General features: G+C 36.6%; 4 protein-coding genes and 1 long non-coding RNA gene across 7 annotated transcripts; 1 reads left to right on the forward strand and 4 right to left on the reverse strand.

The window, feature by feature from the left end:
• Positions 1-293: 293 nt before the first annotated feature.
• Positions 294-1,839, reverse strand: LOC140818416 (uncharacterized). The gene has a single exon (XM_073178358.1). It carries the CDS (start codon positions 1,761-1,763, stop codon positions 333-335), a length of 1,431 nt encoding a protein of 476 aa, XP_073034459.1. The 5' UTR covers positions 1,764-1,839; the 3' UTR covers positions 294-332.
• On the reverse strand, positions 1,783-12,655 carry LOC140818721 (uncharacterized). Its single transcript, XM_073178764.1, has 3 exons — positions 12,576-12,655; positions 1,867-2,844; positions 1,783-1,795 (listed from the first exon to the last, which is right to left on the reverse strand). Exons 2-3 carry the CDS (start codon positions 2,835-2,837, stop codon positions 1,783-1,785), a joined length of 984 nt encoding a protein of 327 aa, XP_073034865.1. The 5' UTR covers positions 2,838-2,844; positions 12,576-12,655.
• A 691-nt stretch (positions 12,656-13,346) lies between these two features.
• On the reverse strand, positions 13,347-15,689 carry LOC140818571 (serine acetyltransferase 5-like). Its single transcript, XM_073178573.1, has 2 exons — positions 15,213-15,689; positions 13,347-13,941 (listed from the first exon to the last, which is right to left on the reverse strand). Exons 1-2 carry the CDS (start codon positions 15,594-15,596, stop codon positions 13,450-13,452), a joined length of 876 nt encoding a protein of 291 aa, XP_073034674.1. The 5' UTR covers positions 15,597-15,689; the 3' UTR covers positions 13,347-13,449.
• Positions 15,690-17,987: 2,298 nt separating this feature from the next.
• LOC140818308 (uncharacterized) lies at positions 17,988-20,006 on the reverse strand. The gene is made up of 2 exons (XR_012114946.1): positions 19,607-20,006; positions 17,988-19,007 (listed from the first exon to the last, which is right to left on the reverse strand). It is a non-coding gene; the product is annotated as an uncharacterized lncRNA (long non-coding RNA).
• A 249-nt stretch (positions 20,007-20,255) lies between these two features.
• Positions 20,256-24,474, forward strand: LOC140818643 (probable acyl-[acyl-carrier-protein]--UDP-N-acetylglucosamine O-acyltransferase, mitochondrial). 3 transcript variants are annotated; one of them, XM_073178679.1, is made up of 11 exons: positions 20,256-20,595; positions 20,699-20,799; positions 20,996-21,120; positions 21,204-21,312; positions 21,500-21,592; positions 21,672-21,788; positions 21,897-21,980; positions 23,148-23,252; positions 23,737-23,823; positions 23,923-24,055; positions 24,167-24,474. In XM_073178679.1, the coding sequence occupies exons 1-10, from the start codon at positions 20,517-20,519 to the stop codon at positions 24,040-24,042; spliced, it is 1,020 nt and encodes a 339-aa protein (XP_073034780.1). In that variant the 5' UTR covers positions 20,256-20,516; the 3' UTR covers positions 24,043-24,055; positions 24,167-24,474. The 3 variants fall into 3 exon arrangements, with proteins under 3 accessions (XP_073034780.1, XP_073034782.1, XP_073034781.1); XM_073178681.1 differs by having other exon boundaries at positions 20,582-20,595; positions 21,024-21,120; XM_073178680.1 differs by lacking the exon at positions 20,256-20,595 and having other exon boundaries at positions 20,989-21,120; positions 24,167-24,471.
• Positions 24,475-26,806: the final 2,332 nt, after the last annotated feature.

The following is a 26,806-nucleotide window of genomic DNA, read 5'->3' on the forward strand; positions in this document are numbered from 1 at the left end:
TTCCCCGACATTACATAAATTCGAAATTTTACGTGTAATTTTTTAAAAAAGAAAAAAACTATATATCGACTGGTTTTTTAGCTCTCTCCCATCGCCTTATATAAATTTGAAAGTCCATGCGAGTTATATCATCATAACAGAAGAAAATAAGAGGCAGGGCCGATCCTAACAATATTTGGGCCTGAGTCTAACTTTTAAAAAGAGGCCTCTGAATCATAATGCGTATGCATATTTTTTTTAGTTTCGTAGCAATTTTTCAAATTAAATCAATACGTTAAAGGCAATATAAAAATCTAAATGAATAAAAATATCAAACATGTGCAAAATGATCACTAAAAAACAACCCGCCTAACAGTTTTAGAGCTAAAAATACTAATCAAGTCTGTATAATCAAGTTGTTCAGCAATTTCTTTCTCAATCGATAACATAGCTAATCCATTCAATCTTTCTTGTGACATGGTTGATCGGAGAAAAGTTTTGATGAGCTTTAACTTTGAGAAACTTCGCTCTGCACTTGCTACTGTGACCGGGACAGTCAACAAGATTTTATAAGCAATATGAGCATTTGGAAAACATCCATCCATTTTCTTTAAGTAATTCACTACATCAATGGCCGATTTTGCTTCTCTTGGTAATGAGCACCGCAAGAATGTCAACTCCGAAAATAGATCATCCCCATTAATATCAGAACAACCCTTATGAGTCAAAGAATTTTCAAGATTTTTGCAAGACCCCAACAAAGTTTCATCGTCTGCATGTTGTAACCTCTCTAGATTGAACAAAAAACCAAATGTTTCTTCATATTTTTGAAACTGTTCAAATCGAGCTTTCATAGAAGAACGAGCTTGATCGATTATAAAGAGAAAGTAGTTAATTCGAAAAGATTCTGCAGCTGACTGTATCACTTCTTCACTGTTACTTTCACCAAATTGTTTCTTTCTTCGAATAACACGTTTCTCTCGAAATACAGCTTCAATGCCCATCTCACATGCCATTTCTTTAGCTTCAACCATGGCCTTATCGTAACCATCTTCTCTAAATTCTTCAAGAAATAAAACAATTCCTCGTAAAAGTTTGATAGCAACATCAATATCCATATTTTCAGATTGAAGAAATTTGCTCACAGTGTTGATAGCATGCAACAATTTGTACCAAATTACCACACCAAGCAAGAATTCAAAATTCTCAAGTTCATATAACGCTAAGGACTCAGCTTCACTCTTCGTTTTGGGATCTTCACTATCATTTGCCAAGTCATACAAAGCATCTCTTATTTGTGCAATTTGCTCTTTTATAGGTTTAACACTCTCAACATGACTTTCCCATCGTGTTTGTGACAATGGCTTAACTGTCAAACCCTTCACGTGATCTTTGAAAATCTTCCACCGCTTGGTAGAAGAGGAGAACAATGTATAGATCCATTGTATTACTCCAAAAAATGACATAGCCTTAGGACAACAATTCGCCATATCACACAAAGCTAAATTGAGACTATGACAACCACAAGGAGTATAAAAGGCTCTGAGATTCATTTCAAGTAACCTTTTTTGTACACCTTTATGCCTACCTTTCATATTAGATCCATTATCATATCCTTGACCTCTAATATCATCAATATCAAGCTCAAGATTGACTAAAGCATTTTTAAGATGCATAAAAAGCCCAAGTCCCGAAGTATCATCAACATCTAAAAATTGCACCCAATATTCTTCTACTTTTGTGAAACTTTTTGAATCATTTAAACATCGTATGACAATGGACATTTGCTCTTTGTGACTGATATCAGGAGTACAATCTAATATGATCGAAAAATATTTTGCTTCTCTTACCTTTGCAAGTATTGTTTTTCTTACCTCGCTTGCCAACATCTGTATCAACTCATTTTGAATTCTGCAACCAAGATATGTAGTATAAGTCTCATGATCTTTAATCCGTCGGAGGTGCTCTTTCATTACTGGATCATACTCTGCAATCATTTCAATCATTTGCAGAAACAAACCATTGTTTTCAACATAAAGTTTTTCACAACTTCCTCGAAATGCTAAGTTATTTTTCGCCAATCGTTGAACAACTGCGATTATCCTCTGTAACACTTGTTTCCAATGCTCTCTTTCTTTATTAATTTGTACTTGTACTCCTGCATCAATCACTTTATTTGTCTTCAATCTTCTTTCCAATTCAAGCCAATTTGTCATACACTCCATATGCTCCTTACTCGCTTCATGATTTGCAAGACATCGACTCAAATTATGCCAATCATTGTATCCTTCATTAGCTAACTGACCATATCCAGTATTGGTGACTTGCTTCTTGAATAACTTACAGCAAAAACAAAAAATCTTGTTACAAGAAACTGAATATAATAGCCATCTTCTATCACTTTCCTCCCTGTTTGGCAAAATTCTCTTATAATGTGACACATTGAAATGCCTGTTAGCGCTATCTTTAGGAAACACATTTATGACATCTCTATTCGGACCTCTTTCTACTAAAAAAATTCTAACTTTTTGATCAATGTTGTCCCACTTTTCCGGATCATCAGACCAAGTTTCCTGATTCAAGTTCTCAGATTGAACAAACTCTTCATCTTTCTCATGATCATTGAATACATCCACATTGACAGACTCAATGACTTTTGTAGTATCAATCTCATTCTCATCCAATTCATTATCTTGTTCTCTGCTAATTGAATTATCAACCGTGTCTTCAACCTCAGCAACTATGTTTTTGTTTGAAACAAAGTACTTGTTGATATCTCCGGCTTGACTTTGAATCATTTCTTCAATCTTTAGCTTTCTTTTTCTTTTTTGAGACCCAGACATGTACTTAGGAGGCATGATTAACCTAAGAATTCAAAAAAATAAAGAACAGACTGCATCAAGACCAATATGTTAAAGAAAGATAAAGAGAGAAACATCATAAAATAAAAGAAACGAATAGATAAATAATATCAATAACAGCAAAAACTCGGGTTATATTCATTATATACTCCTACAAACGGATGAGTAATAATGATAAACAAATAATATGGTTAATATGAAACAGAAAAGACCGATTCTGGAACTCATGAATTGGTAGAAGTGAGATCGCATTACCAAAGGGAAAAATTCATACCCTTGCCATCATTAAAGGTGCTTCTGTTGACCCTAGCTGAATATGTTTGGATCAATGATAATACATGCCACTTCACCTAAATAGAACTAACTTGGTGGCAGAGGGTTTCAAAATCAAATTCCCAAATGTTTTGGTTTAGACAAGATCTTATAAATTATTTTTCATCCATTTTGTATAAACAAACCAATTTCAGGGACAATTTGACACAAGGTGAGCAAAACGTGCCACTATACTAATGCAATGCGTTTTTTTATCTGAGAAGGTGTAATGCCCGGAAAATTAATCCCAGTAATCGGTAATTATTGAATTATAATTTGATATGATTACGAAAGGATTAATCGGGACACGAAATACAAGTACGTGTGAAAAGTGTGTGTATGTGCAAAGGAGACAGCACGCACATGCGCGGACAATGCGCGCACATGCGCGCATTAAACAGAAGGGTTCGCGCATATGCGCGAGTGATTGCGCGCATATGCGCGAAGGGGACAGTAGCCACCCCCGAAATGCAATACACCTCGCGCACATGCGCCGATAGATGCGCGCATATGCACGAGGCGAAGTTGCGCAGCACGCGCCGAGACATGGTCTCGCGCATATGCGCGAAGACCATGCGCGCATATGCGCGAGAGGATTTGGGCGAATTCTTAAGGTGACACGTAGGGTATTTTGCATGCAATATATATAGGTATACATACAGAAATTGTAAATCAGAGGAAAAAGAATTGGAAGCCGAGGGATTTGATTTTAAATTCAATCGTGCGATCAATCCGTCCGTCTGAATTATAATCCGACTTCGGTATTGAGTTCCTAGCAACGTAGGCTACAACTGGACGTAAGTTTTACTACGCTTTGACATGCTTTGAAATTATGCTATTGTCAGAATTGAATGGAACTCATATATGTTGTTCTTGACATAGTAGACATCATAGAATCGAAGTCAGATTAAGAAATAGACTGATTATGGAATTGTTATGAATTTTTGGAGGTATATTGATGTATACCGGACAGATTTGAATTATGATTGGATTATGGATTGTACTGGATATGGGTTATGGATTGTAACTATTATCTGGTGATGTTGTATTGACGGGGATAGTGGAATTGTACCGTTATGCCGTTGATTTTGAATTAAATTCAGATTGATCAGATTGTTATCGATTTGAGTGGTATATTGACATAAGATTATTCATATTGTCATTACCAGACAGACTGTGAATTCAGGACTTCGACTGAGCAGGAAACCGAGACTGCAACGAAAGGTATAAGTCAATGTGGTATTGGGAGATGGACTTGAGTCGGTTTGGACTTGGGTTTCCCTAAATCACATACTTTATTTATTGCATTGATATTTGCTTTAAATTGATTGATGTACTTGTTCTCTTGATATTAGATAACAGGTATTAGACAGGACTATCTTGTGACAGAAGTGCCGGATAGTGGTGGTATCGCCACGACACATTGCACGATGTCTCAAGGTAGGATGTTAGCAATAGAACTACAGTCCTGGACGGTTAGGTCAGGACACTGGATGTATGGTTATATCGAGTAATGGAATCCATTACGGAATTCGATATAGGAACACCATATTTGGTTATATCGAGTAAAGGGGTTGGAATTCTTCTATTACGGAATTCGATATAGGAATACCGGGGCACTGGTTATATCGAGTAATAGAGATTATGGTTCCCTCCTTTACGGAATTCGATATAGGAATACCACATCTGGAAACCGGGATCCCTAGACTAGGATTGAGTCTAGTCTTAAATGATGTAGCTACGAGTATTGTAGATTCTTGTTTATGTTTCGGAATATGATACATATTCATGTTACCTGATTACATGCTTTATATTGTTTATATGATTGCATGTTTCATTGATTTATACTGGGGATTATATTCTCACCGGTATATCCGGCTGTTGTCTTGTCTGTATGTGTACTTGACAACAGGTGGGACAGGTCCAGGGTCGAGGAGATGAAGAGCTAGATCGTGATTAGAGTGGTGGCACCGGACTTGGACTAGATGTAGGGTTCAACACTTGACTTTAGTTTTAAACCCTAGTTTGAATAAATGTTGAAATACAGGATTTGTATTTTATATACTGATATGTATATATGTTGTATGTCACTACGTTCCGCATTTTAAAAAAAAAATTTTAGACCCTGTTTTAATTGATTAATTAGTCTCATTTATGATTAAGAACTTGATTAGCGTCCGGGTCCCCACAACAGGTGGTATCAGAGCGATAGATCCTTGAGATTGAGATAGGAGCTAGTGAGCGGGGTAGAATGAGATTTTCTTTCCTTGCTTGTGATTGCTAGCATGATTTACTGCTTTATAATGCATGTTTATCTGGTTATCTGATTTGATTTGAAAACATGTATTATTGAGATTGAATCAGAACCGATTCTGGATCAGCAGTAAGATGATCGGAGGAGGACTGAAATAGACTTTGGGTTTGGGATTGCTAATCCTTCTGATTTCAGATATGCCTCCGAGGAGAATGCCAGAACAGGGGAGTACCTCGAATCCTCCCATGGATGTGACACCTACAGCAATGGAGAAATTGCTGAAACGGTTTCAGTCATTTCATCCACCGACTTTGAAAGGTACGGAGAACTCCGTGGAATGTGAAAGTTGGTTGGACGATATTGAATCACTGTTTGACTCTTTGGAGTATACTGAGGAAAAGAGGGCGAAATTGATAATTCACCAGTTGCATGACGTTGCTAAACACTGGTGGATCACGACAAAAAGGGCATTGGAACAACGAGGTACAGCCATTACCTGGAATGTGTTCAAATCTGAATTTTATCTGCGGTTCTTCCCAGTATCGTATAGGAAGGACAAGGGAGACGAATTTGCAAACTTGAAACAGGGCCAATTAAACATTGAGGACTACGTAGCTAAGTTCTCTACACTACTTCGATTCGCTCCCCATGTCGCTGAACATTATGAGGCCGTAGCAGATCAGTTCATAAATGGCCTAAATCCTGAGATTTTTACGCTGGTGAATACTGGGAGGCCTAACAACTTCACCGATGCCCTGAACAGAGCCAAGGGAGCCGAGGCAGGCCTGATGAGGCAGAGAGAGGCTTCGGTTGTGCTTCCAGCACCGGGACAGCAACCACCTCCTCGATTTGAAGGTGGCAGCAGTGGTAGCGGAAAGAAGGAGTTCTTGAAGGCTAGAGGGAAGCAGTTTAAGAAATCAGGGACTACTTCGTCCAGTTCGAGTGGCTCTAGACAGACCGGTCAGAGCCAGAGCTATGCAGGACCGTACTGTGGTACTTGTGGAGGGAGGCATTCCACAGATCAGTGCCGAGGAGTAGTTGGCAGCTGTCGTATCTGTAGACAGCAGGGACACTTTGCCCGAGTGTGTCCCCAGAGGAGTGCCCAGGGATCACAGGCAGCTGAGTCATCTGGATCAGTGGCTCAGGCAGGTAGACGACCGTCTGCCGTTCATTCCTTTCAGCCAGCACCGTCTACTCTGTCACAGCAGAGGCCAGGAGGGGGCCAGATCGTGAGCCAGCCTCCGAGACAGCAGGCCAGAGTTTTTGCTTTGACCGAGGAGCAGGCACAGGATGCACCTGATGATGTAGTTGCAGGTAACTGTTTTATTTCTGGTTATCCTGCTTACGTATTGATTGATACTGGTGCATCACATACTTTTATGTCTGAGCGATTTGCTTTAATGCATTTGTTGCCTGTTGAGTCCTTAGCTACTGTAGTATCTGTCACGTCTCCGTTAGGAACAGGTTTAATATCGGTGAAATCTGTGAAGTCGTGTATACTGCAGTACGCTGGGCATACGATTGATTTAGACTGTATTGTTCTGGGTTTATCTGATTTTGATTGCATTGTCGGCATCGACATGTTGACCAAGTACCGAGCTACAGTCGATTGTTTCCACAAGATAGTTCGATTCAGACCTGAGATGGCTGAGGAGTGGACATTTTATGGTAAGGGTTCTAGAGCTAGAATTCCTTTGATATCTGCCATAGATATGACTCGATTATTGCAGAAGGGAGCAGATGGATTCCTGGTATATTCAGTTGATTTACTGAAGACGAGCCCATCATTGGTGGACTTGCCAGTGGTGTGTGAATTTGCTGATGTCTTTCCAGATGAGATTTCTGGATTACCTCCGATTCGAGAGATAGACTTCAGCATTGAGTTAATGCCAGGGACAGTTCCGATTTCGAGAGCTCCTTACAGGATGGCACCGATCGAATTGAAGGAGTTGAAAGAACAGTTGGAGGATTTACTGGCCAAGGGATATATCAGACCGAGTGTATCTCCTTGGGGTGCTCCAGTACTGTTCGTGAGAAAGAAAGACGGGTCGATGAGACTTTGTATCGACTATAGGCAACTGAACAAGGCAACGGTAAAGAATAAATATCCATTGCCTCGTATAGATGATCTGTTTGATCAGCTGCAGGGTTCATCTGTATATTCCAAGATCGATCTGAGATCGGGATACCATCAACTGAGAGTCAGGGACTCTGATATCTCAAAGACAGCATTCAGGACCATGTATGGACACTATGAGTTTATTGTCATGCCTTTTGGTTTGACGAATGCACCTGCGGTATTTATGGGATTGATGAACCGCGTATTTCAGAAATATTGGATGATTTTGTTATCATATTCATTGATGATATATTGATTTATTCAAAAAATATGATTGAGCATGCTAATCATCTGAGGACTGTGTTGAGCATTTTGAGGGCTGAGAAGCTGTATGCTAAATTGTCGAAAATGCGAGTTTTGGCTGAAACAGGTTGTGTTTTTGGGTCACATTATATCGGGAGACGGTATATCAGTTGATCCCAGTAAGGTTGAAGCCGTGATTAGTTGGCCGAGACCTACATCTGTGCCGGAAATTCGCAGTTTTATGGGTTTGGCAGGATATTATCGTCGATTTATTAAAGATTTTTCGAGTATTGCCAAACCGATTACGCAGTTAACTCAGAAGAATGCTCCATTCGTGTGGACAGAAGACTGTGAATCCAGTTTTCGTGAGTTAAAGAAGAGATTGACCAGTGCGCCTGTGTTGACGATTCCTTCAGGTACTGGTGGATTTGTTGTTTATTGTGATGCATCTCACCGAGGATTGGGTTGTGTTTTGATGCAGCGAGGGCATGTGATTGCTTATGCCTCAAGACAGTTGAAACCCCATGAAACTCGTTACCCAATTCATGATCTTGAATTGGCAGCCATAGTCTTTGCATTGAAGATATGGCGGCATTATCTGTACGGTGAAAAATTTGAGATATATTCTGATCACAAAAGCTTGAAATATCTGTTTTCGCAATCAGAGCTGAATATGAGACAGCGGAGATGGCTGGATTTACTGAAAGACTTTGATTGTGAGATTAAATATTATCCAGGGAAGTCCAATGCAGCAGCTGATGCACTAAGTCGAAAGGTATGTGCACTATCCTTATCGACGATAGGTGTCTCGAATTTGATAGAAGACTGCTGTTTGTCTGGATTAGCTTTTGAGACGGATTGTCAGCCTCTAAGATTATATGCAATTCGAGCTGAACCAGAATTGATATTGAGAATCAAAGAGGCGCAGAAAATTGATCAGAACGTACAGAATTCGATTGCGATGGTTAGATCTGGACATCGATCGGAATATCAGGTTCGTGACAATGTCTTGTATGTGAATAATCGTCTTGTTGTGCCAAATGTTTCAGAATTGAGACAGCGGATATTGACAGAAGCGCACAACAGTCGTTTTAGCATACATCCTGGTGGCAGAAAAATGTATAACGATTTAAAGACACAGTATTGGTGGAAACAAATGAAAGCGGATGTGACTGAATTTGTAGCCAAGTGTCTGAATTGCCAACAGGTGAAAGCTGAGAGGAAGAAACCAGGAGGATTGTTACAGAGTTTGTCCATTCCTGAATGGAAATGGGATCACATTTCCATGGATTTTGTGACACAGTTACCGAGATCCTCCCGAGGTTGTGATGCGATTTGGGTCGTGATTGATCGACTGACCAAATCCGCATGTTTTATTCCATACAAGACGACCTACCGATATGATCAGATGGCTGATGTTTATGTCCGAGAAGTGATTAGATTGCACGGAGTGCCGAAGTCGATTGTTTCAGATCGTGATCCTCGGTTTACTTCGCACTTTTGGCAGAGTTTGCAGCAAGCTCTAGGTACGAAGTTACATCTGAGTACCGCATATCATCCACAGACCGATGGACAGTCAGAGCGGACTATCCAGACCCTGGAAGATATGCTGAGAGCGGTGGTACTTGATTTTAGTACTACTTGGCAAGAGGCATTGCCTCTTTGTGAGTTTTCGTACAACAATAGCTATCAGACTAGTATTGAGATGGCTCCATTCGAAGCGTTGTACGGAAAGAAGTGTCGATCCCCATTATATTGGGATGATATCTCTGAAGTTCCTGAGACTGGACCTGACATGATCAGAGATATGACCGATAAAGTGAAATTGATTCAGAAGAAAATGAAGGCAGCTCAGGACAGAAAAGCCAAGTATGCCAACATCAGACGACGACCGTTTGTATTTGAGGCTGGAAACCGAGTATTCCTGAAGATTTCTCCTTTCAGAGGTGTTGTCAGATTTGGCAAGAAAGGGAAATTGTCTCCGCGATATGTAGGTCCTTATGAAATTCTCGAGAAGATAGGAGATCGTGCCTATCGACTAGCATTGCCGCCTTCATTATCTGGAATACATGATGTTTTTCATGTATCGATGCTGCGGAAATATCTCCCTGATGATTCACATGTGATTCAGCCAGACGAGACCGAGTTGGATGAGACATTGAGTTATGTCGAGAGACCGATCAGGATTATTGATCGTAAAGAAAAACAGCTCAGAACAAAGATGATTCCTCTTGTGAAAGTACAATGGACTCGTCATGGGGTTGAAGAAGCCACGTGGGAGACTGAATCTGACATGAGACAGGAATTCCCAGCATTATTTTACTGATGTAAATACGTACTCGCCTGTAATTACAGTCCTTCTTATGGATATGATTTGATTATCGATGATTTCGAGGGCGAAATCGTATCTTAGAGGGGGAGAAATGTAATGCCCGGAAAATTAATCCCAGTAATCGGTAATTATTGAATTATAATTTGATATGATTACGAAAGGATTAATCGGGACACGAAATACAAGTACGTGTGAAAAATGTGTGTATGTGCAAAGGAGACAGCACGCACATGCGCGGACAATGCGCGCACATGCGCGCATTAAACAGAAGGGTTCGCGCATATGCGCGAGTGATTGCGCGCATATGCGCGAAGGGGACAGTAGCCACCCCCGAAATGCAATACACCTCGCGCACATGCGCCGATAGATGCGCGCATATGCGCGAGGCGAAGTTGCGCAGCACGCGCCGAGACATGGTCTCGCGCATATGCGCGAGAGGATTTGGGCGAATTCTTAAGGTGACACGTAGGGGATTTTGCATGCAATATATATAGGTATACATACAGAAATTGTAAATCAGAGGAAAAAGAATTGGAAGCCGAGGGATTTGATTTTAAATTCAATCGTGCAATCAATCCGTCCGTCTGAATTATAATCCGACTTCGGTATTGAGTTCCTAGCAACGTAGGCTACAACTGGACGTAAGTTTTACTACGTTTTGACATGCTTTGAAATTATGCTATTGTCAGAATTGAATGGAACTCATATATGTTGTTCTTGACATAGTAGACATCATAGAATCGAAGTCAGATTAAGAAATAGACTGATTATGGAATTGTTATGAATTTTTGGAGGTATATTGATGTATACCGGACAGATTTGAATTATGATTGGATTATGGATTGTACTGGATATGGGTTATGGATTGTAACTATTATCTGGTGATGTTGTATTGACGGGGATAGTGGAATTGTACCGTTATGCCGTTGATTTTGAATTAAATTCAGATTGATCAGATTGTTATCGATTTGAGTGGTATATTGACATAAGATTATTCATATTGTCATTACCAGACAGACTGTGAACAGGACTTCGACTGAGCAGGAAACCGAGACTGCAACGAAAGGTATAAGTCAATGTGGTATTGGGAGATGGACTTGAGTCGGTTTGGACTTGGGTTTCCCTAAATCACATACTTTATTTATTGCATTTATATTTGCTTTAAATTGATTGATGTACTTGTTCTCTTGATATTAGATAACAGGTATTAGACAGGACTATCTTGTGACAGAAGTGCCAGATAGTGGTGGTATCGCCACGGCACATTGCACGATGTCTCAAAGTAGGATGTTAGCAATAGAACTATAGTCCTGGACGGTTAGGTCAGGACACTGGATGTATGGTTATATCGAGTAATGGAATCCATTACGGAATTCGATATAGGAACACCATATTTGGTTATATCGAGTAAAGGGGTTGGAATTCTTCTATTACGGAATTCGATATAGGAATACCGGGGCACTGGTTATATCGAGTAATAGAGATTATGGTTCCCTCCTTTACGGAATTCGATATAGGAATACCACATCTGGAAACCGGGATCCCTAGACTAGGATTGAGTCTAGTCTTAAATGATGTAGCTACGAGTATTGTAGATTCTTGTTTATGTTTCGGAATATGATACATATTCATGTTACCTGATTACATGCTTTATATTGTTTATATGATTGCATGTTTCATTGATTTATACTGGGGATTATATTCTCACCGGTATATCCGGCTGTTGTCTTGTCTGTATGTGTACTTGACAACAGGTGGGACAGGTCCAGGGTCGAGGAGATGAAGAGCTAGATCGTGATTAGAGTGGTGGCACCGGACTTGGACTAGATGTAGGGTTCAACACTTGACTTTAGTTTTAAACCCTAGTTTGAATAAATGTTGAAATACAGGATTTGTATTTTATATACTGATATGTATATATGTTGTATGTCACTACGTTCCGCATTTTAAAAAAAAAATTTAGACCCTGTTTTAATTGATTAATTAGTCTCATTTATGATTAAGAACTTGATTAGCGTCCGGGTCCCCACAGAAGGCCTCCATTTCAAATTTCTTTTTATCGAAAACCCAACACAACAAGAGGCAAGACTCAATCAGAAATATCTTATGCTCTCCCTTCAGCATCAAATTCTTAATTATTGTAGACATCCTCAACAACCAATTATGTTTACGATAGCTGTGGTTTTCTCAGAACCTACATAAACATTAAGAAAATAAACTTAGAAACAGGAAGTTTATTGTCTTCTAGAAAACCTACATGAACAATTACGTAATCACCTTATCCACCACACAATATCTCGTTCACATCTTTTGAAGCACAAATCAACAACAAACAACAAAGACCCAATTGCTTGACAAAACATCACCAAAAAAATTATATCTAAAAAAATGAATATAAAAAACCGAAGGGTGAGGAGAGTGAATCATACAGTTTTGACTTCAAATTATTACTGTACATAACATTAATACACTTACAAGGATGAGGTTGGTGAGCAATTGATGCTGGAGAGTGGAGTCGAAGATTTAGAAAACCGAAGACGAAGGGTAGAAGCGTGGAGCGGTGAAAAGAAATTTTACAGACTTTTATTTTATATTTTATGGATTCTTTAAATTTTAATATTTATAAATTTAAAAAAAACTTTTTTTATATATATAATAAATTTTTTTTAACATTTTTGGGCCCTAAAAAGATATGGGCCTGAGTCAGTGGACTCTTAAGACTCTTAATAAGCACGGCCCTGATAAGAGGTTTAGAGATTTTTGTTTGATCAGGTGACACTCGGATTTGAGCAGAGGGAAAAAGCTAGAAGGCAATGCTTGTAAATTGTATCCTCAAAACAGATGAGCAGTTTTAATTTTTTGTAAAAAAATTGTTCCACTCCCGAAGGTTTTATATGTTTTGTTTCGATGTATTTTTTTTCCCCAAATATATATGATAGACATCAACATGGAACTAATGTCTCAAATTTGAGATCAAATATCAAGTTCGAAACTCGATTATAACAAATTCCTTCTCTGACTAATAAAAATAAGTATTTCTTATTGACGTAATTTGCAAATTATTATGTTAGTTCGAAAGTTTATCCAATAGACAACGAAAGATCATAATTACATATTCTAGCATCAAAAAAAGTTTTAATAAAGGATTTGATGTAAATACAGGACGCCTTTTTCAAAATATTCCATGATAATTTATTCCTCTAGAAAAAGACTTTAAATACTATAAAAGATTAAACTTGCGTCATCTTCATCATCAACTATATTTTTATTATAATTCATGACCAAAACAGGAGTGCTTCATAGAAATCACCTAATATTAGTACACTGATATGATGACGGAATATTGAAATCATATACTATAATCCGACCATTCGGATATAAATGATGTATGATCCATAGACTCCCCAGGTGTCTCCTCGTGCTTCGTCGGCTGCTCTTTCCCTCCCACCAGTCTCGCCGGATTTCCCACTGCTGTCGTCCTTGGAGGGACATCTCTCAAAACCATTGATCCCGCGCCAATCTTGGCCCCCTCCCCGATATTCACATTCCCCAATATCGTTGCCCCGGCACCAATCAGAACCCCGTCACCAATCTTGGGATGCCTGTCTCCACCAAAATTTCCAGTTCCACCTAGCGTCACATGGTGAAGAATGGATACATTGTTTCCAATCACAGCAGTCTCCCCGACTACCACTCCAGTTGCATGATCAAAAAGGATGCCTTTTCCGATTTTGGCAGCTGGGTGGATATCAACTGCAAAGACGTCCGAAATGCGGGATTGAAGTGCGAGGGCCAAAGGCTTTCGGGATTGGGACCAGAGCTTGTGAGCCACTCTGTGAGCCTGAGAGTGTAAATACGATGACTTCATTTCTAATATTTAGCAGAAAACGAAACACCAAGAGGGCAGTCAAAATAGAAATGGACAAATGTAGCAAGTAAAAGATTCAAATTTTCAATCAGAAAAACAGCCATCGTAATTTGAGTTCAGGCATAATAAATTGATTGAATACATAAGACGAACTTTATTTCCCCAACATCAAAACTCGAAATCTTCTTTACTTCATTTATCCTGCAAAATGTTAATCTCTCTTTCAAATCAAAACCCAAAAGATTACCATTTTATGTAATGTGGAAAGAATTATCCATGACAAGTGACATAAACTCCTAAAGGTCCCTATGATTCATTCATCCTTAAAAGCATGCTTGGTCCGTCAAGCTAGACCTCCCAAAATATCAGTCCTCCAGGTTGTTCACTATGTTTACGGTTTTGCAAGCAGTTATCCCACCAACGACAAATATTCAAGGGATCAGTTTCCCCACTTAATTTTTTGAGTGTGGCCTTGTGTGTAAGACACGCAGAGAAATATGTGATAATTTTTAAGTAGCATATCGCAGATACAAAGGGAATGAAGTGGCTTGAAGTATAAAGGTTGCAGCTTTATGGGATCAACGTTCTGTTCAACAAGTTTCAAGTGGACACACAGTTTGTGTGTCGATTAATCATATACACTAACTGATGCAAACATTCAAGCTGGTTTACAAGCTTCTTAAGCCGGTTCAAATATTACTATATTCATATCCAAAATTATCAAACTCTAACCAATCACAAACATGATCAAAAGTTTTCCGAGTTGAACTCCGCAGCTCGAGCTTGAAATTTAAACTCAAACCCGAGACTTCAAAATTTGCTGATATCCAGCCTGAAGATACTGAAATTTTTACGTATAGTTGACGTATTGACGCCTAATACATGGAGAAAGATATCCACCAAATGGACTATTAAAGAGCATAACCAATGACTGAAAAAGGGGGAAAACTTACACTTTAAACCAATTCTAAACTGAAAACAAAAAATGGTGAATGATCAAACTATGAAAATCTTTCCTGGAGAATGGAAACTTTTATGCTATAGGAGCTACACCAAAATTTTCTTGGAGTTGTCAGCTCTCAGTATTAACAACTAAAATACACATAATATGAACAGTCAAATAAAAAAATTGAGTTAAAAAAGATTTCAAGAGCTCTAAAATTCCTAATCCCCACAAAAATTTTAGAGGCAAGCTTGGAATGCCAAAATAGCGATTATAAAGACGAAAAAAATAAAAATTATACCTGGCAAGCGAGGAATCCCTTGTAATTAAGAAGGCAGTGAGAGAAAGAAACGCATGCGGGGTCGCGGAAACGGGCGGCGCGTAGGTCGGCGACACTGGCGGAGCGGAGGGTAGCGTCATTGGAGAAGATATCAAGGAATAGATCATAGAGAAGAGTCGAGAGAAGAGTGGAGCAGCAAAGCTTGTTTCCCAAGTGAAAGGAGAGAGACCGCTCCAAGGAGGAGTGAGATAGAATGGTGGAATAGAGGTAGCTGGCTAGAGCTGGCTCGGCCTCGGCGTCGCAACGAGCCTCTGCTTTGATCTGGTTCCAAACCCACGCCTCCTCCTCCGCCGACCCCTGCAGCGGGGGTGGCGGTGAAGGGTGGAGGAGCTCTCCCGCTGGCATCGGGGAAGTCGGTGTCGTTTCGAGGACCCGGTGGCCGTGTATTCCTCTTCTGCTTTGTGTTAACAGCGTGAGTGAGGATAATTAGTTCAACTAGCATGGGTTACTGCTATCCAAGTATTTTTTTTATAAATTAAATTGATTTATATTTAAAAAAAATCGTATAAATAATAAAGAACTAAAATGAAATTCGAAATAATAAATTAAAAAAAAAAGTAAATAAGAGGATTGGTAGTGCAAGGAATAAAACTATGATATGTTGTAAAATGAAAAGTATACCCACTGGCATGCACAATCTTTGAATTAAAAATTGAAACTTTATTAGTATATAATAATAATAATAATAATAATAAAATATAAAAAGAGTGCATAACACCAAATCTTTTGCCTTTATTAGGAGGCAATTTAATATATGGTAAGAGATATTATACATACATATATACATACACATATATATATGTATGTAATATAATATATGAAAAAACTTGAATATTAGTCCTAGATATTTGTCACCGATATGTATTATTTTTTGAATTTTAGTCTTTTTTTATGTGACACATGTATAGCATGTGGTGGCTCTAACAAAATGTTGATACGTTTAGATTAAGATTGTCAAACATTGAAAAATACATGAATATTAATATTGATATTGAACATTATATCTGACTAAAATTACAAATAAATATAATGACTGAAATTATAGTTTTCTCATGTATAAATAAAAAATACATCAAGATATAGACCCAAAAAAATCGGTGATTTTCTTGAAATGTAAATTTTTTGTGTCCACGGTTAAACTGATACTCATATATTAGATACGATGAAGTATATTAAAATTGTACATCTGCTATATTAAAATTGTACATCTGCTAAGTGAAATGTCACCTCGATACGGGCACAGAATTGGACACGCTTGGTGGACAACATAACAAAACTAATTATCGGTTTTTACATTATGTCCACCAATTATGTCAACTTTTTTATACATAGTTGAGTTGACACTCATCTATTAGATGTCAATGTGACACCAAAATTTCTTTACAGTTTTACTTTTTATACTATTTATTAGATAACATTGTTGACGTGAGTTTATTATTAATTTTCATATTTATATATATATATATATATATCTTTTTTTCAATTCTTTTCTATAACTTATTTTTAATTTATCTAAAAGTTCAAATTATCTCAGTAAATCGTATCTAATCTATAAGTATCATATCCTAATAAAATAGCATATTTTTCACAAAAATTATAAAAATTATTTATTTAATATGCATGTACGAAATTTTTTTATGAATTTATGGAGACTACATTAAAATTTTAAAACTTAAAATCGTTTTTATAATAATTTTTTATGATATGAGTTATACAATTATTTAATTTAAAATTTCAAAAATATAAATAAAAAATATTTTATCAGGATAACATATATATGAAAAAGATGTAAATTTATAAAAACAAGTTTAATGATATTTTTATTAAATAAAAATAAAATATTTTATAATTTGAAAAAAATAGTATTTTTTATTTATTTTTTATTTATAAAAATATATATAGTAACGCCAAAGTTTGTTGTCGTCATGCTGTTCTATATACATGATATTAGATATGTCACGGTTAATACACGATACCGATTATTTTCAAATTTATTCTTTTATAAACTCGATTCCCACTTGTAATCACTGAAAAAATGACTCTTGACTTTAAAAAAATTCGGTTGTGTGAGGTTCTTAAACTCAAATTCAGCGTTAACTTCTTGTTAATTTAATTGAAATATAAAAAATGGTGGTACGATGATTTTGATTCTACTAAAGTGATTTAAGTTAGTATTAGAATAAATACAAAAACTCCTGTGAGACGGTCTCACGAGTCAATTTGTGAAACAGATATTCTATATAAGTCATCCACGAAAAAATATTACTTTTTATTTCAAATATATTAATTTTTATTGTAAATATGGATATGATTTATCTGCCTCACGAATAAAGATCCGTGAGACCGTCTTATTAAAGACCTACTTTAGAATAAATTATTTATCAAACACCACCGATTTCTCGTTTATCTTTCCATTTTTATTTTAAACACACTACAAGGAAATTGGTTAAATAACTTCGATCAATATCAGAGGATGTCATTGTGTGAGGCACATTTACTCTAACGACAATTAATGATCAAACAATAATGGTTTGACTTAAAATTGCAGCGGAAAAAGGTTTAAAATACTTTAAAACGGACCTCAGGGCCTAGAAAAATTTCGGCATGACCTCCCCGTAAGTAGGACATCCCGAAAACTCAAACCACAGTTTATATCAAAATATAGTCCAACTAGAGTCATTAAAACAACAACCAAAGTCAACAACCTATAGCCGCACTGACCAGGACTAAACAGAATTTAAAACTTACCAAATACTCACCAGATCAAGAATATTACAGAGTCGCCTCAGAACATAACCAGAACAACCAAATATCAATATAGATACACGGGGCATCTCCCCGACAAATAACGTACAATACAAGCCTGAAACAAACTCAAGACATACATATAGACTAACTGGGAGACTCCACTGAACAGAACCAAGTAATCCAACCTCAATCCCGAGCTCCACTGGCGGAACCTCGGCCTGATGCTAAAAAACGACTCGGGAGATCTACCATGGTGCCCAAAAAGCAACCACAGCAGCCCCCCCAGTAAGCAACTGAGGTTAGGATTCTGGTATGAAACAGTTCAACAATAACATAAATCATGCATAATCATATAATGAAATGTAATATGCAATGCATGAAAGGCTCAACGAATAATCGGGATAACAGGAGCCAACAAACGGTACGATAACAACTGGAATAATGCTCGAGCAACAACACAGGGGAGCTACATCGTCATGCAGCTAAACCGCCCTGCCAAGTATGCGAGGTATGCCAAGCTGTGCTGAAAAACATCCCTGACTCGGCCTCCATACAGCTGATACGCTATAACAGGATGGCACAACAGAACGAACTAGATGACACAATCCCAGCGCTCACCTCAAAAGGCTGCACTAACAACGAGATTGTTCAATCACATCTACGGTCTCATGTGTATAGGCCTATCAGCCACACAATGATCCCGAGATAAACAACAGTGCCAGATAACAACGGATATCAACAATGGGCTAAATAGAACGATAGGGCTCAACATGAATGTCATAACTATATGCCCAATGCTAAATGTCAATAATATGTCATAATAAATAAACATAGATCACAATGAAGGCATTTAACAATTTACAACAGTCAACAAGTCATAAACACGATCCATGTAACACAGAATGACAATTAAACATAATTTATGTTTTACCGTCGTATGTTACCGAGCTGTAACATACCTATACCAACTCGACAATCCAATAATAACTTCACTTCAATACCCTTGGCCTAAACAAAGCAAGAATAAACCGATCATGAACTACATTCCATACCAATGTCCAATTTTGGCACAAAAGAGCATAAAATTCGTATCTCGCTCAATATTAACTCAAATCAATATCCGCCAATTGAAAATGAAAGATAACTCAAATATCTAAGTTTCTCCAGTTAAAACCATCTTCAGAATCTCAGTAAATTATTCTCAGAATTTCCAAGAACACTCTGTTACTTACGAATTCGCGGACAGAATCTCACACACTGAGCAGTTCCAGAAAAACGGGCATAATTTGCTCAATTCTTAATGGAATTTAACGAATTTTATATCATTACGAAGATAACACATAGCTCTACAACTTTCTTTTGAATCACAAGTCCAGAATCCGAGCGCATAATTGACAAAAACTCGAATTACAGTAGGTGTCCTGCACATCACCATTTCAGAATTCGATTTGACACATTTTGGTAGAAAAATCATATCAAATCCGTTTCTTATCCAAATTCGATGATTCTAGTGGCTATAGAAAGCTAACAAACAGAGCTACAACTTCTTTATAAGTCTTTTCCACAAATTCAAACTACAAAAGTCGCAGCAACCCAAATATTCTCACCCAAAATCGGAAGGATTCTCGCAGAAACAGGGCACCCGAACAGCAGCTTCGATATACCTGAATCCTTGCTCAAACTTCGCGATTTCTGACTTGAATCGAAGCCTAGGATGTTAGGAAGACACCTCTTCAGACCGATCGAGATTTGGATGCCGGACGGAGGAGATATCGCAACTTTCCCACGGCTGCTACATGAGTTGCGAGAATGGGGTTGAAGAAAATGGGTTTTCTTCTTCTCTCTCTTTTTTTTCCTTCTTTTGAAAGTAAGTTGTGTGTGTATGTATGTATATGTATATATATATATTGTATTTGGTTACTAAAATAGTAACTCAAGCCCATTTATCCCGGTCTGTATTTATTTTGCTCTCGTGTATTATTTAAACTCTATATGTATTTTATATCGTTAAATTTTCCGATATTCTCGAATACATATTTTTAACACACTTCTTGAATTTATTTGACATAAATAATTATTTTAATTTACAACTCAATAATTATTCTAATTATGCCAAAAATTACCGGATAATAAATTACTGGGCCTTACAGTCATTTTCAAAAAAAAAAATTTGATCGAGGATAAAAAATAAAATACTTTGTAACACTACTTAAAAATCTTTTTCGCATTCTTAGTAATTCATAAATTTAAACCCTCATTAGAAACTCTTCCTTAGATTCTGACATTTCTGGTGGAAATGTTAGAACTGTTTTATCTGAGGTTCAAAGCTCTTAATTAATTTGATGTTCGGATGAAGTAGTAGAGAATTGCAACAAAAAGATATCTTGATCGAACGAGCCTCGAGAAATGGGGAAAGAAATAGGTGTACAGAAGTATTCCCAACATCACAAGTTATTGAGTTCGATTCGTCACTCCACCTGCGTATACGATTGGAAACCTGCTCAAAATTGAGGCCATATGAATTCCCTCTTAAGAATTCGCAGACCATTTTCTTTTGGTGTCAGCAAGCTACGATTCTTCTGCACTTCACTCTCCAGTTTCGTATATTCTGCTACTCGCTCGCATTCATCCAACGCGCACACGAAGATTTTTTGTGGGTTTAGTGTATCACTGATTTACGTAGTTGTTTTTGCTCGCAGATGCTACGGAAGAAGAGGGGTTGAGCTGCACTGGGATAGGAACAAAACCAAGTTTCATACACCCCTCTGCGGTTGTTCATCCGGAAGCAGTTCTGGGCCAGGTAGGAAATTCGCTTTCTAGGTGTTGTAATTCGTCATTTCGATTGTTTTCGAGAGGTGGTGGCTTAGATGTCTGGTAGTTCATCCCTTTGATATCAGGGTTTGGCAAAGATTTGAGAATCCTTAAAAGTGCAATTTTAACTGTCTTCGATACATTTGGAGGAGAGTGAAGTTTGCTGAATCTTTGTCAGAATGTAGGGTGTTTCAATTGGCCCTTTTTGTACAGTTGGCCCTTCGGTGAAGTTGGGGAATGCTTGTAAGTTATGCCCTGGGAGCCATGTCTCTGGACATACAGAACTAGGGGATGACTGCATTTTGATGATGTAAGCTGTCATTGTGGCATTAAACTGGGTGATGGTTATATACTTCATTCTATTTTAACTCTAGTGTCCGCTGTGTGTGGCAGGGGTGCAATAGTCGGGGATGATCTTCCAGGTAGAACATTTATTGGATGTAACAATATTATTGGACATCATGCTGTGTTGGGGATTAAATGTCAAGATATGAAATACAAGGTTGGTGGAATGTGGTTAGACGCACTTGCTGCCTTTATGATTTTTCTAAGTTTGACCTATTCGTGCTTGATGATCTCCTGCTCTTGCTCTTACTGTATGATTGAATTGCCATTTTTGGTTGGGACGGGGTTCATGATTGCTTTTTATTGTTCGCCTGTCTTTAAAGTAGTTTAATTGATCATCTTAGCTAGGGACTGAGTGCTTCCTTGAAATTGGTGACAACAATGAGATCAGAGAACATGCATCAATCCATCGATCTTCGAGGCCTAGTGACAGAACAGTATGTCATACTTGCTACTCTTGCTTGTTCATACCTTGCTTTGAAATGTGAGCAACTATCATAATAATCTCATGAACAGGTGATTGGCGATAACAATCTTATTATGGGATCTTGTCACATAGCTCATGACTGCAAAGTGGGTAATAACAATATTTTTGCAAATAATACTCTACTGGCTGGACATGTTACCGTGGAGGTTAGTTTTTTGTCTTTTTCCCCTTTGTCATTGCATTTCTCAAAATATTCTCAGACAGAATTAGCTTGTTCATGGGATTGCAAGGTGGTATAAATGATTTATTTGTAGGACTACACTCATACAGCTGGGGCAAGTGTCATCCATCAGTTTTGTCATATTGGTTCTTTTTCTTTCATTGGTGGTGGTTCTGTGGTGAGTATCGTTCTCTAATCTTGTCAAATTTTGTCGCATCATCTTCTCTTATTTCATTTGACTTGGAGACGCTGAGGGATTCTGTTTCATATAGTGTTTTGACACATCGGGAATTAGATGTTATAATAGATAAACTGATAATGACAAGCAACTACGTAATTTGAACATAAAGTCCCTGTCCAAGAACCCATTTCTGAAGGGCTTGAAACTCTTATGGATCTCCGTGATTTTGAATGCAATCATTATTCTTTAATTTGGAAGATATACTGAGAGATTAAATGATGAATGAAATTGATCTAGCTAATCACAATCAAGTAAGTAATAAGAGTTATCATAAGTTGAATACTTTTGAATGTTAATGTAGTGACCGAAGACTGATCTCCAACAAGCTGTCAACGCAGAGAAATGAATTGAGGAGTTCAACTTGAACTAAAGTATCTGATACGGAGCTGATAACCACTACGCTGAGCAAAACTCGACTAGAAAAGGACATATTGTGTATCACTCCATACTGCCCACTAAAACCTATGTACGAGTTATAAATATCACAGAATTGCGTCTCACGATTTAAAAAAACAGCATAAAGTTGGGCAGTGCATGGATGATTAATCCAATCCTTTTTGCATATCTACAATAATTGAAATCCCATACTCTACTCAGCACAACCATAAACTGATAGTAAAAGATGATCTACATCTCACCCCTCTCCACCAAATATTTTATCTTTACAATTATTCAAGAACCGTCCTATTTATAAATTAATATTTTCTAGATCTACATTCCAATATTTTCTGTGACCCCCATGAATGTTTTGGACTGTAACACCTGCTAATCCAGCCAACACTACTCGTGCCTGCATATTTAGTCCTAGTTGAGTACAAAAAATTGCGATATTACTGTATTGCAGTGTACATCACACCTCTGATTGCAATATCAATATATTTGATTTTTAACCTGCAAGCTTGATAATTGAAGAAATAGTCATTTCGATAGCTTGAGCCTAAAAATGGAAAACCTGCACCAACATTCCAAGATGGCTCATTTAGAACTCGAGCTTTAAATGAACACGTCGTCTTCTCCACCTAGTTCATTTGAATTTGTCTCAGACTTGCTGTTTTGATGACAAGAAGTTGGTTTTTAACCAGTGCTTGTTCATGGATTTTGAAGGTTTCTCAAGATGTACCAAGGTACACAATGGTCTCTGGTGAAAGAGCTGAACTGCGTGGATTAAATCTGGAAGGTCTGCGCCGTCGTGGGTTTTCAGTTCTAGAGGTTGGTTAAGTAACCATTTTTCCTTGTGCACCGGATGAATGTATTATGCTTCGATTGTTTCTCCATTACAGTTTCAGTCTCAGTATTTGTAAATTTTTACCTGCATTTGACTTTTAATACCTTCTTCAAACTGAAATTAGATGGAACTTTCCTTCACATGTAGTTCCTTTTGCCACCTTTGACTCCAGAGCTACTTTTTTCTCCATAATAATAATGATTAATTCTCTTTGATTCTAAGTTAGACGTGGTAGAAACAATTATGAAAACGAAAACAAATTTCTCTGTCATTTCCAATCTAGCAAAATTCTTTCATGTCCACGGTCACCCATCAGAATAAAATGGCTGTCACTTATTGTTCCGGTTTTTGTTAATCGCCTGATCGGTACAGTTGAGAAATGAAGATAAATAGCATCTCACATCTACTTTCTCAATCAAACAACGGCATATATATTTGTTTATACTTTATCTACCTGTTCTCTTCTAGATAAAGAGCTTGCGAGCGGCTTATAGAAAAATATTTATGCCAAGTGATGGAAATGTGAGGAGCTTCGAAGATCGTCTGACTGAATTGGTATTTGACTTGCTAGAAATGTATTATTTTAATATTTTCCCACTTTCTCTGCTATGATCTTCTTTCAAGAACAATTTTTATCTCAAAAATTCATCTCAGGAGAAGGATGCTGAATTGAATCAAGTCTCAGCGGTTTGTTATATGGTAAAATCCATTCGAGAGTCCTTCGCAGAAGAGCGACGTGGCATCTGCAAATATAGGTCCTGGAGTGGATCTTGACGCTACATGACAGGTTCTCTCTTTCCATTCTTTTCCATTGACAAGTACAAATACTACCTCAATTCACATCTATTGCTGTTTCTCTTGGTGCTTTTGCTCAAAAACAACTTCGGTTTTCCTGCAGGACTCGATCCTCCTGTAGTCCATTTTTCGATCGTGCAGGGCTTTTTTGAGGCGTCTTCCTCGTATCTCTGGCGGCTAAAGTATCACTACTCAAATGTCGACTATAGGACATTGTCTCTCTCAAGACTCGAGGTTTAGCTCGGACTAGGTGCATCGGGTATGAGTTGTATCAATAGAATTATGAACATTTTTTATTTTGTTAAACTTTGAAATCCATGTTGCTAAATTGGTTTCTCCAAGTCAAATTATACGAGAAAGTTCATTCAGTCCAAATGTAACATCTAATTTGGTGTATCATATTCGATTTATTAATCGGGACTCATTAACAGCGTTTAACTTTGGGATACGATGATAAATGAGGTAGGATGTAATGATGATAAATTAATATACATGCGTAATATAATAATTTACGACTTTAATTATTTGTAAAATTTGAGTCAGAAGTAGGTATTTTGTTATACGGTCTTACGAATTTTTATCCGTGAGACGGGTCAATCCTACTAATATTCACAATAAAAAATAATAATCTTAAAATAGAAAGTGATATTTTTTTATGAATGATTCAAATAAGATATATGTCTCACAAAATACGACTCGTGAGATCGTCTCACATAAGTTTTTGTTTCGAGAGTCAAACATTGGATGAACTAAAATCACTAATCAATTAATGTAGAAAATTAAAGGGTGGAAGGTGTCTTGTCTTGTGAAACATATCCATGTTCTGTAAATATCACGTTATTTCACAGGAAAAGTCTACCCTTCTTCATTACAATTTAGAAATCATCAAAAAAAATATTTTATTTTAATATCAAATAAAAATACTTTAAAAAATCTAAAATTTTCGAGTTGTAATTGAAAGCTCCACCAAAAGTTTTAATTATCATCGGCCATATTTTAAACAAAAGTATACAATATTACATTAAATTTTTCAACGAACTATTGTTATATAATTTATAATTAAAAAAATCGTATACTCGAATATATATTTTTCAAATAATTTAAAAAATTTAGAAAGAAATTAATCATTAACTAATAGTGAAACGCTAACGAGTATCTTTTGCTCTTTATGGTTTCAGGCATCACTTTGCTTAACACATTGACTTCGAAGTGGGATAGAGATAATGAGCGATGTGAGCTACTGTCTCTTACATCCCAAATCTACTTATTAATACCCGTACTTACAAGAATTCTTGGTAGCCATCTATATATATATATAGACATACACACATATACATACGGGTCAGGTCCGGCTAAACCTAAGACCCGCTCTGGATACACTTGGGACCTGTTTAGGCTAGTCTAAGCTCGTCCCGCCTATGAGAGTTTAATACAAGACTAGATTTCAATTCGGCCCATGATCATCTCTATTGGACTATAATCCACTTTAAAACAATAATATAATGTACTCGTTGTTATATATATATATATATATATATATATATATATATATATATATATATATATATATATATATATATAAGTGTTAGTCTCTTAATACATTATTAATCAAATAGTTATCCATAAAATTGGATCTTAAACCGGGTCAAAATGATTATTAAAACAACTTAAAATTTTAACGATAAATATTTGACTATTAATCTATCCTTATTTAATCCACTCAACCAAACACACCCTTAGAGTAACTACTTTAGAGGACACCAAAATATGTAATTCCATAATTACCATTTTTACCATACTAAAAACATTCTCAAGTCACTTCATATTTTACATAGAAAAAAAATCTAAACAAAACTTCCATTTTAAATCGAATAATTCTTCTAAATTGAAAATAATTTTGTGTTAATTTTTTAGTATTATTTGATCAAATTAAAAAAATAATAATGCATACAACCCGTGTACATATTTTAGTAGTATACATTAATGTTATGTTACTTTTATAATTCGAGAACTTTGATCACATTCTCTAACCAAGTTATAGTACATATGATGATTGTAATTTTGGTATTATTTATTTGTCTTTCTTTCTATGTACTATCAAATTTTTAGTTTTGTTCCACAATTATTTTATTTTATTTTATATTTTTAGTTATTTTATATGTGACGTTAATGTTGTGTCGATATAGTGTTGATATAACATTGATATATATGGTATCACATCAATACCATGTAGAAAAAGTTCAGAATTGACAAAAAATTTAAAATACAAAATTAAAAGTGAAATGTGTTCATAAAGGACCAAAATTGCAAAATATGTATACATATAACTTTAATAATATATATGAGTAGGTATCTTGTGAAACGGTCTCACGAATCTTTATTGTAAGACCGGTCAATCCTACCGATATTCACAATAAAATGTAATATTCTTAGCATAAAAAGTAATATTTTTCATGGATGACCCAAATAAGAGATCTGTCTCACAAATAAGACCCGTGAGACCGTCTCATACAAATTTTTACTTATATATATATAGATACACACATATATATATACTAGGTAAAGACACGTGTGACGCACGTGAAAATACATTTCTATTATCAATAATTGTTGTTAAAGAAATGGGATCAGAAGAGATTAATTTACAAAAAATTATATATTAATGATTTTATGCTATATTAGTCGATAGAAAATGAGTAATGCTAAATGTGCAACCAAATTTGTACAATAATTCTTACAATTC

The sequence above is a fragment of the Primulina eburnea genome, chromosome 17 (genome assembly GCF_022965805.1).
Source record: "Primulina eburnea isolate SZY01 chromosome 17, ASM2296580v1, whole genome shotgun sequence".
NCBI lineage: Eukaryota > Viridiplantae > Streptophyta > Magnoliopsida > Lamiales > Gesneriaceae > Primulina > Primulina eburnea.

What these genes read in the sequence shown, in the direction of transcription:
- LOC140818416 (XM_073178358.1), bottom strand. Translation starts at nt 1,763, where the DNA reads ATGTCCATTGTCATACGATGTTTAAATGATTCAAAAAGTTTCACAAAA.
- LOC140818721 (XM_073178764.1), bottom strand. Translation starts at nt 2,837, where the DNA reads ATGCCTCCTAAGTACATGTCTGGGTCTCAAAAAAGAAAAAGAAAGCTA.
- LOC140818571 (XM_073178573.1), bottom strand. Translation starts at nt 15,596, where the DNA reads ATGCCAGCGGGAGAGCTCCTCCACCCTTCACCGCCACCCCCGCTGCAG. An exon ending in AGGGATTCCTCGCTTGCCAG is followed by an intron (nt 13,942 to 15,212) that starts GTATAATTTTTA and finishes TTACACTCTCAG; the next exon opens with GCTCACAGAGTGGCTCACAA.
- LOC140818643 (XM_073178679.1), top strand. Translation starts at nt 20,517, where the DNA reads ATGAATTCCCTCTTAAGAATTCGCAGACCATTTTCTTTTGGTGTCAGC. An exon ending in TCATTGGTGGTGGTTCTGTG is followed by an intron (nt 21,981 to 23,147) that starts GTGAGTATCGTT and finishes TGGATTTTGAAG; the next exon opens with GTTTCTCAAGATGTACCAAG. An exon ending in GTGGGTTTTCAGTTCTAGAG is followed by an intron (nt 23,253 to 23,736) that starts GTTGGTTAAGTA and finishes GTTCTCTTCTAG; the next exon opens with ATAAAGAGCTTGCGAGCGGC.